This window comes from Ceratotherium simum, chromosome 8, assembly GCF_057802395.1.
Source record: "Ceratotherium simum simum isolate JZ-2026a chromosome 8, ASM5780239v1, whole genome shotgun sequence".
Taxonomy (NCBI): domain Eukaryota; kingdom Metazoa; phylum Chordata; class Mammalia; order Perissodactyla; family Rhinocerotidae; genus Ceratotherium; species Ceratotherium simum.
The window spans coordinates 71,108,641-71,128,075 of NC_141907.1; the positions used below are offsets into that span (position 1 = coordinate 71,108,641).

At 36.8% G+C, this 19,435-nt stretch overlaps 1 protein-coding gene across 14 annotated transcripts in view; it reads left to right on the plus strand.

Annotated features, from left to right (window-relative positions):
- The window catches only part of PTPN13 (protein tyrosine phosphatase non-receptor type 13), a 210,396-nt gene that overhangs the window by 136,263 nt on the left and 54,698 nt on the right, over nucleotides 1-19,435 (plus strand). For 12 of the 14 annotated variants that reach the window (XM_014787858.2, XM_087434547.1, XM_014787859.2 and 9 more), the window contains 8 exons: nucleotides 1,820-1,973; nucleotides 2,215-2,353; nucleotides 3,301-3,453; nucleotides 6,416-6,598; nucleotides 9,577-9,739; nucleotides 14,415-14,832; nucleotides 14,976-15,073; nucleotides 16,866-16,922. In XM_014787858.2, the coding sequence (XP_014643344.1) occupies nucleotides 1,820-1,973; nucleotides 2,215-2,353; nucleotides 3,301-3,453; nucleotides 6,416-6,598; nucleotides 9,577-9,739; nucleotides 14,415-14,832; nucleotides 14,976-15,073; nucleotides 16,866-16,922 (1,365 nt within the window). The remainder of the gene's footprint in view (nucleotides 1-1,819; nucleotides 1,974-2,214; nucleotides 2,354-3,300; nucleotides 3,454-6,415; nucleotides 6,599-9,576; nucleotides 9,740-14,414; nucleotides 14,833-14,975; nucleotides 15,074-16,865; nucleotides 16,923-19,435) is intronic. The other 2 variants (XM_014787866.2, XM_014787867.2) reach the window with 1 other exon arrangement.

Sequence of the window (19,435 nt, forward strand, 5' to 3'; positions counted from 1 at the left end):
TGTTCACAACCACAGTGGTCTCAGAGTACAGCTTCAGTAAAAGCCACTCCTATTTATCAATTAGAATTGCCATGGCAATAAGAAGCCCTTTGGAGTTGGGCTTTAATAAATCATTATATTTATAAATTACTCTTCAATACTTCAGATTCCTTTTTACCTCAAAATTGAACTTAGAATTGAAGGATCAAATCATCCTGAAACCCTACAAGATCAGCATAATGTCTTCTTTGTCATAAAAGAAATATTTCTTTGAACTTAGTTTATTGAATTCTTGTTCCTTAAAAACTAATAATTCATTTTTTAGAGTCATCCAGTAAATATTCAATTAGTGCCCACTGATGTTCTGTCACTTTACTAATTACAATTTTAGACTAATCAAGTAATACTGTCTATGTGAAGATATTCAATTAATCATAATTTCTATTTATAATACACTTAATTTCTTAAACATTATGGATAAGTCAGATTTTACTAAATAATCTTTTATTTGAAGACAATAGTATTTAAATGATGATATTAAAAAAATGATAACTATTGTCCCTTCTAGATTTCAGCTGGTAGCTCAAAAATAAGAAATAATAGCTAGTATTTATTGAATGCTTACCGTGTGCCACGTGCGTTCCAAGTGTTTTATTTCTATTATGTCATTTGATCCCGACAACAACCCTATAAAGCAGAAATTAGCACTATCCTGATTTTACAGACAAGAAAATTGATGTCTAGAGAGGTTAAAAAATTTATTCATTGTCCGCAGACAGTTAATGATGTGGCCAGGAGCTGAATCTGGGTCTGTCTGTCTTCAGAGCCCTCATTCTTAAAAGACTGAGCCATGTTGCTGCCCATCTGTATGCAGTGCCTCAGAGCTACCTGCCATACTTCTCAACAATCTTGTTTTTTGTTTTTTTTATTGATGTCTTAATAGTTTATAACGTTGTGAAATTTTGGTTGTACATTATTGTTTGTCACTCACCATATAAATACCTTGCTTCACCCCTTGTCCCCACCCCCTAGCCCCCTTGCCCCTGGTAACCACCATACAGTTCTCTCTGTCCGTGTGTTAGTTTATATTCCACATATGAGTGAAGTCATACAGTGTTTGTCTTTCTCTCTCGGGCTTATTTCGCTTAACATAATACTCTCCAGGCCCATCCATGTTGTTGCAAATGGGATGATTTTGTCTTTTTATTATGGCTGAGTAGTATTCCATTGTATATATATACACCACATCTTCTTGATCCAATCATCAGTCAAGGGACACTTGGGTTGCTTCCTCTTCTTGGCTATAGTGAATAATGCTGCAATGAACATAGGGGTGCATAAGCCTCTTTGGATTGTTGATTTCAGGTTCGTTGGATAGATTCCCAGTAGTAGGATAGCTGGATCATGGAGTATTGCTATTTTTAGTTTTGGGGAGGAATCTCCATACTGTTTTCCATAGAGGCTGCACGAGTTTGCATTCCCACCAGCAGTGAATGAAGGTTCCCTTTTCTCCACAACCTCGCCAACATTTGTTGTTTTTTTGTCTTGGTGATTATAGCCATTCTAACGGCTGTAAGGTGATATCTTAGTGTAGTTTTGATTTGCATTTGCCTGATGATTAGTGATGTTGAACATCTTTTCATATGCCTGTTGGCCATCCGTATATCTTCTTTGGAGAAGTGTCTGTTCATTTCCTCTGCCCATTTTTTGATCGGGTTGTTAACAATCTTGTTTTATTTTCACGTGAAACTATCTTGTGCAAGTCTTACAAAACAATGAAGAAAGAAGAAAATGTTAAAGTATTTTTATTTTATCTGAATGTTTTCTCATTGTGTTTTAGATAATGAATATTTCTTTGTTGATCCTGATTTAAAGTTAACCAAAGTGGCCCCAGAGGGATGGAAAGAAGAACCAAAGAAAAAGAGCAAAGCCACTGTTAATTTTACTTTGTTTTTCCGAATTAAATTTTTCATGGATGATGTTAGTCTAATACAGTGAGTACACAAGAGTTTCTATTTTTCTCTTTTTTGATTCTGATCAATGACAATGTCTTTTTTATCATAAAAGAAATATTTCCTTAAATATAGTTTACTAAATTCTTGTTCCTTAAAAAGATTAATAATAAGCTTAATAATAAAACATCTTGGAAACTAAACTTATATGCCAATAATAGAAATCACCCCAAGATTCAAGATCAAAAGCCTAGATGTTTTGTGTATGTGTTTATCTTTCCAGACATACTCTGACCTGTCATCAGTATTATCTTCAGCTGAGAAAAGATGTCTTAGAGGAGAGGATGCACTGTGATGATGAGACTTCTTTATTGCTGGCATCCTTGGCTCTCCAGGCTGAGTATGGAGATTATCAACCAGAGGTGGGATTTACTTTTTTCTCCAGGACCACTTTTGCATTGGTGTTCTTATCCTCAGCGTAATTAAAGACTAAACCTGGTTGAGGTATTTGCTGTTAAGATCTGGATATCTTGGAGGCTGATTTGGTGCCTCAAAATGACCACGTTCCCCCTGTACATTGGTTATATAAAATCATACAGTGTGGGATTTCTTTTTTGCTGTTGTTTTTTGTTTAAAATTATTCTGTTTCAGAGTTTTGGGATATCTAACACTTACTCTTGCTCCTCCCAATGTCAAACTCACAGATACTAGATACAAGGGTTATCAGCCAAATCTGGATCAAAGGGGTCTTCTACCTTCCACGTGGCTCCTGCAGTGACGGGCTGAGAACCTAGCAGAGCTCACTGTATGGAGAACAGATGTTCAAGGCCTAATTGTCTGGAATATAGGTGGATCTAAGAGGAAACAACGGGCAAGAGACTGCCACTCAAGCAGCATCCTTTACATTAACCGTTAACTCTAGTGACATTTGACCCTACGTTGTCAGTCTCTCCTCAAGCTTGCCAGTCAGTTCAGCCATTCTGCCTCCCTGAATAAAAGAGAGGGACGATGCATTTTCTCTAAACTCACTCCTCAGAGAGAAGTATAAAGAGAAGTATCTTGGGCCGGCCCCGTGCCTTAGTGGTTAAGTGCGCGCGCTCCGCTGCTGGCGGCCCGGGTTCGGATCCCGGGTGCGCACCGACGCACCCCTTCTCCGGCCATGCTGAGGCCGTGTCCCACATACAGCAACTAGAAGGATGTGCAGCTATGACACACAACTGTCTACTGGGGCTTTGGGGGGAAGAAATAAATAAATAAATAAAATCTTTAAAAAAAAAATAGAAGTATCTTATCTCTTAGTCGAGGCAAGAACTTTGAGATAGGGGGAAGAGGGCAAACAGAATTGCTTACAAAAACATTCTCTTTCTAGGTTCATGGTGTGTCTTATTTTAGACTGGAGCATTATTTGCCTCCCAGAGTGATGGAGAAACTTGACTTATCCTATGTTAAAGAAGAGTTACCCAAATTACATAATACCTATGTGGGAGCTTCTGAAAAAGAGACAGAGTTAGAATTTTTAAAGGTAAGCTTGCAAGATTACAATGATAAACTTTGTGTCTTTTTCAAAGTAAGCAAGAAGTGTTAGAGGACATACATCTAAAAGGTGCCAATAGTATCAAATAACTGATACTATGCATTATCTCATCTCATGTATTCTTGACTAAAACCATGGTATTTTAATTCTCATTTTGTAAAAGAGGGAACTGAGGCTCAAAGAGGAAACATAATGTTTCCAAAGTCAATGGCTGGTATGTGGGGCAAAACAGATTTGAACCCATATCTATCTGGCTATGGATTCTGTGCTTTAATACTTTTCCATACTCAGAATCAAGGTACGTTATAAAGAAGAAATAATTTTGTGACTGGCTGGATATGAGAGGCAAGTTCATACTGATTCTGGAATTGTTCTGCTTTGTTTTTTCTTAAAAGTCTTAAAATTCAGTTACATTCTCTAAAAATGGTCTTTCCACTAATGCCAACTAATTCATATAGGGAAAGGGGGTCAGGAAAATTGACTTATGGTTTCAGTTCCATCACCAGCTTCCTATGAGACATCAGATAAATAGTAGTGCATTTATAATCAGGAAAGATAATACAGTATAAATTTCTGTGTGAATAGCAAATATAAGATATTATTCTATTGAAAAGAGAAACTTTCATGGGCCGGCCCCGTGGCTTAGCGGTTAAGTGCGCGCGCTCCACTGCTGGCAGCCCGGGGTTCGGGGTTCAGAACCCCGGGCGCACACCGACGCACCGCTTCTCAGGCCATGCTGAGGCCGCGTCCCACATACAGCAACCAGAAGGATGTGCAGCTATGACATACAACTATCTACTGGGGCTTTGGGGGAAAAAATAAATAAATAAAATTAAAGAGAAACTTTCAGAACATTCTCCTGTTTCAGCTCCCTAGGATGTAACAATATGCTTTCCATTTGCTGCTCCATATTGAAGGGAGTCAAGTTTCTCAGCCCTATATCTATAAAGGTGTTTCATTCACAGACTTACACCACCTGTAATCTAGGATTCATGGTAAGAAAGGCAAGGTAGTTTGTTTTGTTTAAGTTGTCTATGTTTAAAGAAGTTAAATTATGTATTTATGTTTTTCCTCAGTTATTATGTTTCTGTACCTGTAGGAAGTAAATATAAAATTATATTTTCATTAATAAAAGTAGAAGACAAATTAGCACAGTGGAAAGAATTGCATGGGGATTTGTAGTCAGACAGTTTTGCATCTGAATTCTGTTTCCCACTGGGAAACTTGGGCAATGTACTCAGTCTCTCTGAGCTTCAGTTTTCCCCTGTAAGTAGCGTGCTTAAGACATAGTGGGTTGCCCTACTACTTCTAATAATGTATCCTGTTACTCTTTTTTCTTTAACTTTGGCATCTTCTAAACTAAGAAGTTTTTGTTTTTAATTTCATTAATATACCCTTCTAATGTTACACTTCCACTATATTTCATATTGCTTTTGAACAACTTTTATATCTTTCTGTAAATCTACTTTATTGAGGTAATATTTACCTACAATAAAACTCACCACTTTTAAATGTTTGATTCAATGAGTTTTGAAAAATATATACAATTGAGCAACCACTTCCATGATTATGATAAAGAACAAGGGTTAGCAAACTGTGCCCTGCTTGTTTGTAAATAAAGTTTTATTGGAACTTGGCCATGCTCATTTGTTTCCAGATTGTCTGTATCTGCTTTTACAGTACAACAGCAGGGTAAAATAGTTACAGCAGAGATCATATGATCCACAAAGCCTCAAACATTTACTCTCTAGTTCTTTAAAGGGCAAGTTTGCCAACCCCTGGTGTAGCACATTTCCAACACCAGAACTCCTCTCACGTCCCTTTGCAATGTGTTCCCTCCTCCACCTCTAACCCCTGGCAACTACTGATCTGCTTTCTATCACCATAGTTTTTTCTTTTCTAGAATTTCACATTAAGAATAATATATTAGGTAATCGTCTGTGTCTGCCTCTTTTTACTTAAAATAATACTTCTGAGGTTCATCCACGGTGTGTGTATCAGTAATTTGTTTCTTTTTTTTATGGCCAAGTAGTTTTCCTTTGTACGGATATACAATGATTTGTTTATTTTTTTATTAGTTGGTGGATATAAAGCTGCTATAAACATTCAAATATACATTTTTGTGTGAACATACTGTTTTTATTTCTCTGGAATAAATACCTAGCAGTAGGGTTGCTGGGATCTCTGGTAAGCATATGTTTAACTTTATGAGAACATGCCAAATTGTTCCAAAGTGGTGGTATAATTTTACAGTATACCAGTAGTGTATGAGATTTCCATTTGCTCCACATCCTCAACAACACTTGGTATATTCGGTCATTTTCACTTTAGCTATTGAAATAGGTAAGTAGTGGTATATCATTTTAGTTCTAATTTGTATTTCCTTTATGTTGAGCATCTTTTCATGTCTTCATTTGCCATTCATATATCTTCTTTGTTGAAACGTCTAATAAAATTTTTTCTCCATTTTTGTATCTGATTATGTATCTCATTATTATTGAGAAGTACATATTGTGGATACAATTCCTTTATTATATATATTTTTAATATATATTTATCTCCCAGTCTGTGGCTTGCCTTTGCATTTTCTTATCATTGACTTTTGAAGAGCAAAAGTTTCTAATGTTAATGAAGTTTGTTTACCAATTTTTTCTTCTATGATTCGTACTTTTGATGTCTCATCTAAAAAATCTTTGGCTAACCCGCAGTCACAAAGATTTCCTAAGTTTTACAGTTCTAGCTCCTGTATTTAGGTCTGTAATCCATTTTGGGTTAATTTTCATATACTGGGTGAAGTAAGGTTGAGATTCATTTTTTTTGGCATGTGAATATGCAATTGTTCCAGCAACATTTGTTGAAAAGACTATTCTTTCCAAATTAAACTACATTGGTGCAACTTCTATATCTTCATGTCACATTTTACCAAGGTGCATTGCTATTGTTCCAACAGGTCTGCCAAAGACTGACAGAATATGGAGTTCATTTCCACCGGGTGCACCCTGAGAAAAAGTCACAAACGGGAATATTGCTTGGAGTCTGTCCTAAAGGTGTTCTTGTGTTTGAGGTTCACAATGGAGTTCGCACCTTGGTCCTTCGCTTTCCTTGGAGGGAAACCAAGAAGATCTCTTTTTCCGTACGTCCATTTTAACCTCTTTTATATTTTAAAGTAGATGTTGTCAAGTTCAATTTCAGTGTTACATATTGATTGACCTTCCTTAAATAAACTTGAGACCATACCAGTCAGTAGGGCTAATATGTCTTAATACTATTTAACTCTTCTTTCTTAGTTGTAGAAAGTATTTTTGAGATTTTATTTGTTTTTGGTTTTCTCAGGAGGTGAATATTATACATTTCTAGCTGGTTATATGCTCAGTTAATTTTAGTTAAATTATAAGCAAGTTGACTTCTCTGTTAATTCAGAACTTACTCTAGGTTACTACCTTCTCACATGGAGAACCCCTCTGATGTTTTTAAGATAGATAATTATCTAAACCCAGTGAACTTTGTCTAGCTCAATAATAGGTCCCTCACAGCACTGTATTTGAATCTCAGTGGTCCAGAGATTTACTGGATTTTATGAACTAGTCCCAGGACTTTCTGCAGTTTTAAGTTTTAGTGTATACTCTCTGTGGAGATAAAGTTAGAAAAGTGATTTTTAGAAAATCATGTTTATGAAAGATAATGAGCTACAAAGGCATATTTTGATTTTGGACATAGTTGGAGTATCTGAATGTTGAAATGCAATTGGCAAACCCCAGAGGTGAATCAAAGATATGTTCAGGTATTTGTTTTCCTAATGGTGTTCGGGGACTACTGACATCTTTAGTTCATATCTGGGCTGAAATATGTTCCCACCGGAAACATAAGGATTTCAATATCAAGGTCCCACCTGCCTCTGGTTAATCTTCAACCTAGAGACCTTTGAAATCAGTTCTAGACCTGATGATTAGTTGGTTGCTTTCCTATGAAACCCAGAGGTACCACTAAGATTACCAGATAATAGTATGTTCTCTTATGAAAGCCCAGACCATCCTCATCTTCCCAAGATTGTCAAGACCAACAAATTACCTGGTTTTAATTTACCTTCCCCAATGGAAGTGCTGGCAGAGCAGGTGTCTGGAGGAAACCTTAGGTTAATTAAATGCAAGTCTAATTTGGATCAGTTTTCAAAAGGCAGCAGTCAAATAATCATCCAGCATTCAGCTCGCTGTCATTTGCCAAGCTATCACATTAGCCCTGCCGTATATAAGACTAGCTGTGATTAGCTTATTTTTAAAGATCTCCAGGAGTAGAGAATAGACCACATTTCCATGCAAACTATTCCTGTGTTTAACAGCACTTGTTTTTCCTGAAGTTCTTTTTCTAACACAGAGCTCTCTTTTTTAACCCTTCTTTTTTTCTTCCACTAGCCTCTAGGGAGATGGAAAAGTCACCTTTTGCCCTTCTCATCTCTCACAACTGAATGCCCTTGGGCACGTTTCTTGTCCAGTTCATCAGTTAACATGTAGAGAGAATCAATTATTGTTATAATTTGTTTCAAACCTCTGTAGCTTTACAACTGTAGAGTTTCAACATCTTTGGGAGTTACTTGACAGTGGTTAAGTGAATTGTTTGTTAGGAAAAAAAATTCCCCAACTACATGAGGAGTTACTCGGTATATTGCTGATAGTCAAGATACTAGTTTGATGCTACTGTATCTCTAACTCCTCTCTAATACCTACTGATTTCTTTTTTTTTTTATAATTTTATTTATTTTTCCCCCAAAGCCCCAGTAGATAGTTGCATGTCATAGTTGCACATCCTTCTAGTTGCTGTATGTGGGACGCGGCCTCAGCATGGCCGGAGAAGCGGTGCGTCGGTGCGCGCCCGGGATCCAAACCCGGGCCGCCAGCAGCGGAGCGCGCGCACTTAACCACTAAGCCACGGGGCCGGCCCTGATTTCGTTTTTTTAACAAAGAGAGAACAGGGTCCCAGAGATTTCATTGGCAACAACATGTAGCTAGAATTTAATAATCTTATTTTGTTTTTATTGCATTGATTACATATTTTTATAGCTGGACTCTATTTATGGCAAGTGGTACTAGTTTTCTATTTACAGTTGTGATATAAAGTTTCTTTAAGTGAATTTATGTAAGTAAGCAAAGTCAATTAAAACGTATAAATAAGCAAGACTAGAAATTATGAAGATGGCACCTGCATGACTGAAGTTTGAGTAATACTTTGTTATTGTATCTTTTGTGAGCCTACCAAATTTGACTTTTCTATTCCTATTTCTGCATTTGAAGTAAAGTCAAGGGACATGAAGTAGAGGGACTAGTTTGCACAGTAGAAGAAGCCAAGAGCTAGAGTAGAATCTAACTGGACTTAAGCAATTGTCCAGAGACATTAGTCTTCGATCCCAGACGTGTTGAATGCTTATCTTTTAAGGCGTATGGATCACCTACAAACCTCACCACATAGGTGGCAATATTTTGTTTTTCAAGAAACATCAAAGAGATAAAACTGATTTATAGTTCTCTTCCTTTCCCTGAATTTGGCAAGAATCACTGTCTCTAAATATTGATGTGTTTCATCACTCAGCCCAGCAGTTATGTTATCCAGTGCCTCTCCATTCCCAGTTTTTTTTTTAACTTCCCACAACTTCCATCCCAGCCTTCATACCAATAAGATTCTTCTTGACTAAATCACAACTCTTATTATTATACATTAATAATCAATTTTTATTGAACTTCATCTTCTTTACCCAAGGAAGTAGAACATATATATCTTGTAATTTTTTTTTTAAACAGTTTTTTGTAAACATTGCAGTAAACTCAAAACATCAATAATCTCATTAAAGGAAACTATCTTTCCCTTGCTGGTGGCTGGTATACAGTCTGATTTAGGCTATAATTTCTGAAAGTGGCAAATAATATTAATTTCATTTATTTCCTGAAGTTGTAATAATACAGGGTTATATTTTTTATATTAGATATAGGTCAAGGAATATTCATGCCTAATAATGTGAAATAAAAATATCTCTACTCGTTAATTATTGTTTACAGAATTTGATCATGTAATGAAGTGATAGGAAAACATCCTAATTATTAATACCCCTGATTACTATTGTAGAAAAAGAAAATCACATTGCAAAATACGTCAGATGGAATAAAACACGCCTTTCAGACAGACAACAGTAAGGTATGCCAGTACCTGCTGCACCTCTGCTCTTCCCAGCATAAGTTCCAGCTGCAGATGAGAGCAAGACAGAGCAACCAAGATGCCCAAGATATTGGTAAGGAGAAACAAACTATGTCACGTGGCTCCAGGACATATGCATGATTTTTGCCACAAATTTTGAAAGAACTTTCACGTTTAGGATGAAAATAACAAGGTATATAGATATTAAATACCTAAATCAGGTTTATAAAGATGTCACAAATGCAGCTGAGATTCCAACCTTGTGTTCATTTTGAAAACAGCACCCTAGATCAGTCAAGGAGTATCTGTTGAAATGTCTATTTTGTTCTTATCATTATGCTGGCTGATGTAAATATTGTAAAAGTTTGTGTCATATTCTCTACCTATAGTCAACTTATACACTATTTGGGAAGGTAAGACCAACATGCATGAAACAATAATACGTAATAGAAGGTCAAGGTTTTAATAACAGATTATATCATACAGACTCTATGATCTACATCACAAGAGCAGAGAGAGATGAGAGGCTAGAGTACTTGAGTGGTGGCACTTGAATTGGAATTTGAAGGACAAAAATAGTTAAGTATGTTGAAGATAAATAGAAAGGCTTTCCCAATGAAGGAAAGAACATGGGAAATAAGACAAGGGGTAGGGAGAGTGTGCACCCAGGACGGTGAAGTTACACACCATCACAGTTTGGGGGTTAGGGAGGGAACAGATTTCCCACCTGTTAGTTTTGCTTGAGTGTGTCCCTGTTCTGTAACTGAGATAAATAACCACAGTACCCTATATAAGTGGTCAGAAGAGTAGTTTCACTTCCTTTTGAAAATGAACCAGCAGAAGAAACTAATTCAGCTCTGAAAAAAATCTCAGTCAAAACTGAAATATTTGAAACTTACTCTGCAAGACCACGTGTAGAGATTCAAGTCGCATTGATGACCTTGTGCAGCAGAACCTTATGAATTCTTTACCTAACCTTTCACACATCTTGAAATCTTATGGAGAATATGTTCCCTGTAGGATCAGACTGGGGTGATGGCAACCTATGAATAGATGTTTCTCAGCCTTTCAGAATCAAGACGGTAGGGGCTGTATGCTTATTAAAAATGAAGATTCCAGAAACCTACCTGAAACTTGGTGAATTGCAATCTTTGGGCATTGGGTCCCTGGAATCTGCATTTTAACACGCTTTCCTCAGTAATGATTTTTATGCATGCTAAAATATAACTACTGCTGTAAAGTACTCTCATTATTTCTTTTCTTTCCTTGCTTTGCTCTGCTAAAAAATTTGTATGCTCTTATATATTTTCAAAGTATAGTGAAATATCAAACTTATTAGAGCTATCAGAATTCCTACTGGACTAATACTCTATTCATTACAGAGCAGAATTGAACAGTTATAGATGTAGTATGATGTGCTAGCTTGAAAGAGTCAGAAGACAAAACTATGAAGCCAGCCTTCCACTCAACATTTCTTATACTGAGAAACAATAGAGTGTAGTAGTGAAGAGCATGAACTATGCAGCCAGACAGCCAGTGTTCAAACCTTGCTCTATTATTTACAAGCTCTGAAACCTTGGGCAGGCCACTTAAACTCTCTTAGTTCCCTGACTGTAAAATGATTATTATAATGATAATACCTACATCATGAGGTTGTTGTGAAGATGAAATGAATTCATACATGTAAAGCACTTGAAAAGTGTCTGGCACAGAGTAAGTGTTGAATAAATATTCATTATTATGGTCATCGTCACCATCATCAACATTGTTTTACCACTATTACCGCTCGTAATAATGGTCATTGTTGTAGTAGTAGGCTGTACTAGGATGACCTTAGGAAAATAACTGTCTCTTGGGAGTCTCATTTTCTTCATCAATGAAGTGAGAATGCTCTACATATCTCGCAGGTTTGCCCCTAGGAACACAACAGCTGTGTATCCTTGAACTCATATGTGAAAGCACTTTAAGATGGTATTATCTACATCTTTTCCCAGGTTTGGTTAAATCTTCAAAGGAATTATTTTTTTGCTTAGAATTGGCTTAGAAGTAACTACCTGCCTACTTAACTGTCTGTACTAGACATGTGAAAATAACTAGTGTTATCTGTAGGAGGTTGATGGGCTAACGAATGTATGTTATTTCTTTAGAGTCATAGAATATTGGTGCTAGAAAGAACTTAGAGGCCATTAAGTCCAAAATTTTCTGATGTGGAAACAGATTCAGAGAAGATAGTGTCTCTCACCTAACCTCATAGTTAGAGGTCAAACAAGGCTGGAACCCTGATCTCTTAATTCCTAATCTAATACTCGTTCTATTTGATGAGTTTCCAAAAAAATAATTTGAATGGAATTAAATTACGATTAATAATCATTTATTGAGCACTTACTCCTTGTAAGACACCATGGTAGGTGCCGTGGGATAACAAAAGCAAATGAAGTCTCTCTCCTCAAAAGAGCATACAATTAAGTTGACAATATAAAGAAATAAATTAAGAAAATACAAAACAGTATAAGGGACTGAACAGTAGCACAAACAGAGATTAGGAAGTGTGGGCTGCAGACTGAGTGTGAAATTAGCAAGCCTCTGAGTTCAAATTTGAAACATTAGTATTGGGATATAGGCTAATTCTAATGTCCTTTCCCATCCTGGCGGTCCATTTTGGAATTCTTTCCAGATGAAGAGCAGTAGGACAGACCAGAGAAGTGGATGGTTTATGATCCCATTCCATAAATATATGCAGTATTTTAACTCCTACCCAGAAGTAGGCTATGAATGGATTTGAATAGCATAATCCTTGATATGTTTACAAAACAGATATAACCTAAACTGAACTGGCTGTCTCTATTCCTGCCAAAGTTTGGTCTACATTTTCTTTTTTTTTTTTTTTTTTTTTTGTGAGGAAGATGGGCCCTGAGCTAACATCTGCCAATCTTTCCCCTTTTTTTTGCTGAGGAAGACTGGCCCTGGGCTAACATCCATGCCCATCTTCCTCCACTTTATATGGGACGCCGCCACAGCATGGCTTGCCAAGCGGTGAGTCGGTGCGCGCCCGGGATCCGAACTGGCGAACCCTGGGCCGCCGCAGCGGAGCGTGTGAACTTAACTGCTTGCGCCACCGGGCCGGCCCCTACATTTTCTTTAAGGGTGAGGAAATCTATTGGGTGTAAAGGCGTTTCCTGGTCATTGAATCTGTGTTTAAGACTCAATTCTGCATCTTTGATTAAAGTCTGCTCTCAAAGTAAAAGAACACAGAAATAATGTTATTTGCTCTAATAAAAACTCTGTATTTTAAGTTAAAGATCATTCTGGGAATTTTTAAAGCAAAGTCTTTTTTTCATTATTGTGTTTTAACTTGGTGTCCACCTCTACTTCAGAGAAAGTCATTGAATTTTCCTGGTGACAATGAGACATGTTTACTTAAACTTCATTCTGATGCATGAATATTAAAAACTTTCAATGTTTTCCTATCTGTTTATGCCTGAGATGAAATATTGATTATTAATCTTCCTAGGAATTAGGAGATAAATGAAACAGAATCTAAAGATCTAAGTCAGCAACATTTGACATTTTCTTTTTAAAAGGAAGTTTTCACAGCTGTTTTACATAACGATCAAGCTGTATTCCTTATAGAGTGCAACAGAGGGTTGGTACTTTCCATGGGGGACCAAATGGGGTGCCTTGTGGTGTGGATTACTAATGCATGAACAACTAAAGCATCTGAAATTCTGTGCTCTTGGCCCTTTGTTTACATGAACGGATTTTGATGCTAAAATTCTGTGATAGAATGCTTTTGATTATAGCCTCAAATGTTCAAATACTGCCATGACATGGGCTCTCAAAAAATAGAGTAGCCATGCACTTGTTATAAAGTATCTGTGAATTTAGCCTCTAAACGAAGATTTTGGATGTGTATTTAGGAGTGAAAGGAATTTGAACAGAAAGAGAACCCCAGCTTCTTAATCATGTTAATTAACAGAAACCAAAAAAAGAGAGAAGACAAGTAATATTGGTTCTCCCATGGCTCCTGTGCCTTAGTTAAATCATGAAAAGTCAACAAGGTGGGAAAGTGGGATTGGCATAGTAATAAAATAACAAAGAAATAATTTGCCATGAAGGTGCCTTTTTTTTGTAACAGTTTTATTGAGATATAATTCACATGCCGTACAGTTTGCCCACTTAAAGTATACAATTCAGTGGGTTTTAGTATATTCACAGAGTTGTGCAACCGTCACCACAATCTGCCTTAAGCTTTTAAAAATATAATGATCAAGACCTTTTTCTCTGGGCAAAACTCTCTCTGCACAGCTTCTTTTTCAGGCATGATCTTACCGTGTCGGCCTATCCAGCTTTCGTCTCTCCCTCTCCCCATCCTTGGTTTGCTGGTATTTTAGCAGAGACACTACTAGGGTTGAAAATTTTCCTGTCAAATCTCATTCTCATTTCTCACTGAAACCCGTAATTGGAAATTTGGAGTCAGCAAACCTAAAGCCCAAACATTATTAGATCCAAGAGAATCGTTAGAGGAAGTAGGAAATGCTGACGAGGCCCTGGCTGTGAGAAAGCTACAAGGATGGAGAGATGGTGTGAAAACCAGGACCTTCCAACCTCCTTTTGAAAATCCTTGATGGCCACACTTTGAAAGCTACCTACTTATGCTGGCAATCAAAATGATTCAGAACTGCATGCTGTATTTTATTTATTAAAATAACTCTTCTCATAAAGGTACTATGGGTGTTTCCATCATGTAAAGCAATCCTATTTCCTTGTAGAGAGAGCTTCGTTTAGGAGCCTGAATCTCCAAGCAGAGTCCGTTAGAGGCTTTAATATGGGACGAGCAATCAGCACTGGCAGTCTGGCCAGCAGCACCCTGAACAAACTTGCCGTTCGACCTCTGTCAGTTCAAGCTGAGATTCTGAAGAGGCTATCCTGCTCAGAGCTGTCGCTTTACCAGCCACTGCAAAACAGTGCAAAAGAGAAGAGTGACAAAGCTTCATGGGAGGACAAGCCTAGAGGGATGAGTAAATCATACCACGATCTCAGTCAGGTCTCTCTCTTTCCTCATCGGAAAAATGTCATTGTTAACATGGAATCCCCACCACAATCCGTTGCGGAGTTGGTGGGAAAACCAGCTCACCAGATGGCAAGATCTGATACAGAGTCTTTGGCAGGATTCACAAAACTTAATAAGTAAGAACATAATTAACTAACCCAAACTACGTATTTGTAAATTCTACATTTCATACATTTATTTTTCTTTTGACGTTTTATTATTTTCACCATATGTTTTTACATTGACACTTCCCCCTCCCACCTTCCTTTTCCCTCTTTAGTTCAAAGTCTGTTGCAAGTTTAAATAGAAGTCCTGAAAGGAGGAAACGTGAATCAGACTCCTCATCCTTTGAAGACCCTGGCCAAGCCTATGTTATAGGTCAGCAGAAACAAGCTTGCCTTCTTTCTCCCATGTCGTGCTCTTAGTGAAGTGAACCAGATCGTCTTAATTACCAAGAAATTGTCTTCGGTTCTATGTTCTAATTGCTAAAACTGTGAATATAAAAGTTTAGGCTACTTAAAATGCATCAAGTCAAATCAAGAATTGATTTAACCCATGGTTGCTTCATGGCACAGACTATTAACTTAGCTTTCTCTTTGTGGCAGTTAAAAGCCACAACCATCTTACTAAGAGAACCCAGATGGTCTGATACCATGGCTTTGGATAGGGTTTCTTTGGGTTTTCCTTAGAAGCCTGTGAGAGTGGACTCCACTAATGCTATATTTTTTGAAGAAAGGTTTGTTTAGAGTACTTTCAGCTTAGCAGAATGGAATTGTCTCCAAAGACAGATAATTTTATGAAATGTATTGTGGTTGGTAGGTAGAAATTCTTAGTTGGTTTAAGTTTTTTCAAATTCTCCCAGGTAGCTAGGGCCTGTTAATTATTTAAGTATAGAAGTTGTGTGCCTTTATAAACACACACTACCTTATAAGATAAATAGTTCAGGTTTCCTGTTGCTTTATGCGTCTTAAAAGGGAAACACACGGGAATCAATCTTTCAGAAGAATGGATATTTAAGCACAGAGGTCTGAACGACTATTCAAAATAGGAAACAGCTGGAGAGACAGGAGGGAAACAAAATTTAGGCCGTTGTTTTACCAAATAATACTAATTAACTCTGCCTTAGACCAAAGTTTGATCATTTAACCCTGACTCACAAAGTTGAAAAGTATTTTCTCATCCTGTAATTGGATTGGGGATATGTAGAGTAAATGAAGTCAAAAGAGAACTCTACACTATAGTTGATAAAATTAATGGAAAGCAACATTATTAATGTAGCTTCCACAACTTTCGGAGATTATATTATCATCAATTTAAATTGAATTGGTTAAAAAAAAACTTTAAATCGGTCCGGCCTGGTGGCGTAGTGGTTAAGTTCATGTGCTCCACTTCAGCGGCCCGGGGTTTACAGGTGCGGATCCTGGGCATGTACCTAGACACCACTCCTCAAGCCATGCTGTGGCAGCGACCCACATACAAAATAGAGAAAGATTGGCACAGATGTTAGCTCAAGGACAATCTTCCCCAGCAAAAAAAAAATTTAAACAGATAAAAGGCAAGATTTTATCCTATAGGTCACCCTGTGTGTTGAAAATAGCCTAATAAGACACTGATTCAATCTTTTAGAAAATACTTTTCAAAGTATATTCACATAAAATGAGATCTTTTATAGATTCTAAGCTATTTTTATTAGGGAGGCTTTGGTCTATATAAAAATTTATCACATATCAGATGTAGAGTAGTAAACATTCCATAGAAGAACACAGATAAAATAAAAGTCACCAATGAAAGAAAATTTATTTTCTGCATTTGTTTTTTGATTAAGATTATTCATTCTTATTGAATATTGAATTTTCTTTTAGCATTTGAACAAATGCTTTTAAAACCCATTTCAGTTTCATCATTTCATATTTGACATATCAAAATGTCATCAGAAACAATACATTTGTGTTTAAATTTATTCTGCAAAACAAGTTGATATGCTTAACTCGGACATTAAAAATAGTCCCTAAACCCATTGTGGGAAGACATATTTTTCTGAGTGTAAATAAAAGAAAATGTTGCTGCCTTAATATTTTATTGATTTTTATGAATTTTTCAGAAAAAGTTACTTCTATATCTAGTATATGACCATTTTATAAACTGTCTAATAATTTAATTTATACCACAGGAATGACTTTGCATAGTTCTGGAAATTCTTCATCCCAAGTACCTTTAAAAGAAAATGGTAGGTTTACAAAATGTTTTTCCACTCATTTCCATCATGTCTTTTCTTTTGTACCTTATAGATAGCCTTAGACCTAGTAATGAAGAGTCTTCGTTGCCAGTCAATCCATGCCAAGGATTTTAGGCCTCACAGTGGAGTCAAAGGAGAGTTGTACTTTTCAGCATCATCGTGATATGATGGGACCTGTAATTTAGGCTAATGTTGATGAACTAGGGAAATGACAAATGAGAGATAAGGCCACTAATTGGGAAGCTAAGATAGTAGTTCAGGTGGAAGATAATTTTGATGAAAAAGAGTTTTAACTAAGGCAGTAATTTTAAAGGGATGCTTGAGCTGAATCTTGAAATAAAAGGAGGGCTGGCCCCGTGGCTTAGTGGTTAAGTGCACGCACTCCGCTGCTGGCGGCCCGGGTTCGGAACCCCGGGTACGCACCAACGCACCGCTTCTCCGGCCATGCTGAGGCCGCGTCCCACATACAGCAACTAGAAGGTTGTACAACTATAACATACTGGGGCTTTGGGGGAAAAATAAATAAATAATTATAAAAAACAAAAAACAAACAAACAAAAAAAAGAAACAAAAGGAGACTTCATTCAGGCAGAATGGTGGGGCTCAGCATCCCAGACCAAGGGTGTAGTGTGGTCAGAGACATGGAGACATTGAGAAGATAGATTCAGCGAACTGCAAGAGTCTCAGTACGGAGGCATGTGGGGGCCAAAATGAAGCTCGGGAACTTTAGTAATAGGGACTACTAGCTTTGAGTCTTATCCTAAATATTATGGGGAGAATTTGAAGACTTTAAATGTTGAGATTTATAGTTTAGAAGGAGTCTAATTGTAGGAAGAAGCTTTTTGCAGTGACTTGGAAGTCAGTGGATTCAAAATTTTTAGAATTGAGGTTACAAAATACTTTCATGTACATACATTATCTTATTTGATCTTTCTAACAACTTTCATGTGTAGAAAAAATGTTTTATTACTATTTATACTCTACTTTCCTCCAAAAATATTTGTTTTATCCTCAAACTCTTAAAAGTTGAAATAAGAAGAAGCCTGATAAGAAAGAAGCAAATATGCTAATCAAAAGTGTAGATATAGTTAAACTTGATGAAACCTTAAGTTTAGTTCTAATTTTCCTGAGAGCCAAGGCAAAAATGAAGGCAGGAGAGAGGTTGAACTACATGAAACTGCTGTTTTTGTGGGTCAGAACTGTCAAACATGAGTGCTATTTTGTATAATTCTCATTCTAAAATAGAAATACACGTACCAACTCTTCAAGAGAGGAAAATTTTTCTTGGAACTAAAATTGTGTCAAAAAGTGAAAGTACATGCAATATCTTAAATACTCATAGCAAATGAAGGGTATTTTTCATCTTAGTTTTTTTTAATGTATCAGTCCTCAAAACATCTGAGGGTGTATCATTAAAGAAAAAGTTAGTGAACTTATATACTACTTGGGCCTAAGTTACTAAGACCCTGGTGTATAGATATATGCTGATCAAATGTCTTACATGGACTGTTTAGAATACCTCTGTACCTAAAATAGCTCAGTTATTAACATGTCCATCATGGTAATAATTGTTGACCAACAGTCACTGAGTGCTTATTATGTGCCAGACACGGTTCTAAACACTTTATATTTATCTCTCATTTAAGCCCCACAGCAATCCTGTAAGGCAGGTGCTAATGTTATTTCCTTTTCTCGAATGAGAGACTGAAGCATAGAGAGGTTGAGTTCTACAGAAGGTTGTGGAGCTGGCAAGTGCTTGAGCCATGGTTTATACGCAGGAAGTGTGTTTCCAGAACCTACACTCTAATCCGCTCTTCAGATTCTTTACCAGCGTAACAATGCCTGGTTATTTGTAGGTATTATTTCTCCCAGCTCAGCTTTTGAAAGAACCTGGATAATAATCTCTTCAAAGATGAGAACTTGAAGTGTGTTTTAACCTAGGTTCTGAGGGGAAAGAAGATGGATTTACATTGGATACCAAATGAGCAGCATGCGCAGGATAGTGTCTCTGTTTAAACTTTTAGAAACCTCATCTTCCCACCTGTCCTCTACAGAGGAAAGGCCAATCCACCTTCCTGTGGAGGTGTGCCCCAGTTGGCTTGCAGACAAGTCTATGTTTTCTTCAAAATTCTCTTCAATCTGCCCAAGTAACCCTGAATTAGTGCTCTGTTGAGAATTGAGTTTTCACATAATAGAGTGTGGCAAACATGTTTTTCCAAATGAGGTAACTAAGGATCAACAAGTTAAATTACTTGCCCATGAGACTTCTTATTCTAATTTCAGTGTTCTTCTTTGCTGGTCAAGATTATTAGAAGAAAATTAGAAATGAGCATCAGTTAATATTGAATTATTCATTACTTAATACAAGGACCAATGAATAAAATTCGATCTTAACCTTTTACGACTTTGAGAGATGCTTAAAGAATGTGAAACTTGAAAGAGAAAAGAAAAAACGCATCAATCTTCTAATCTTATGAAACAGAGATATGGAAAGGATTCTAGTC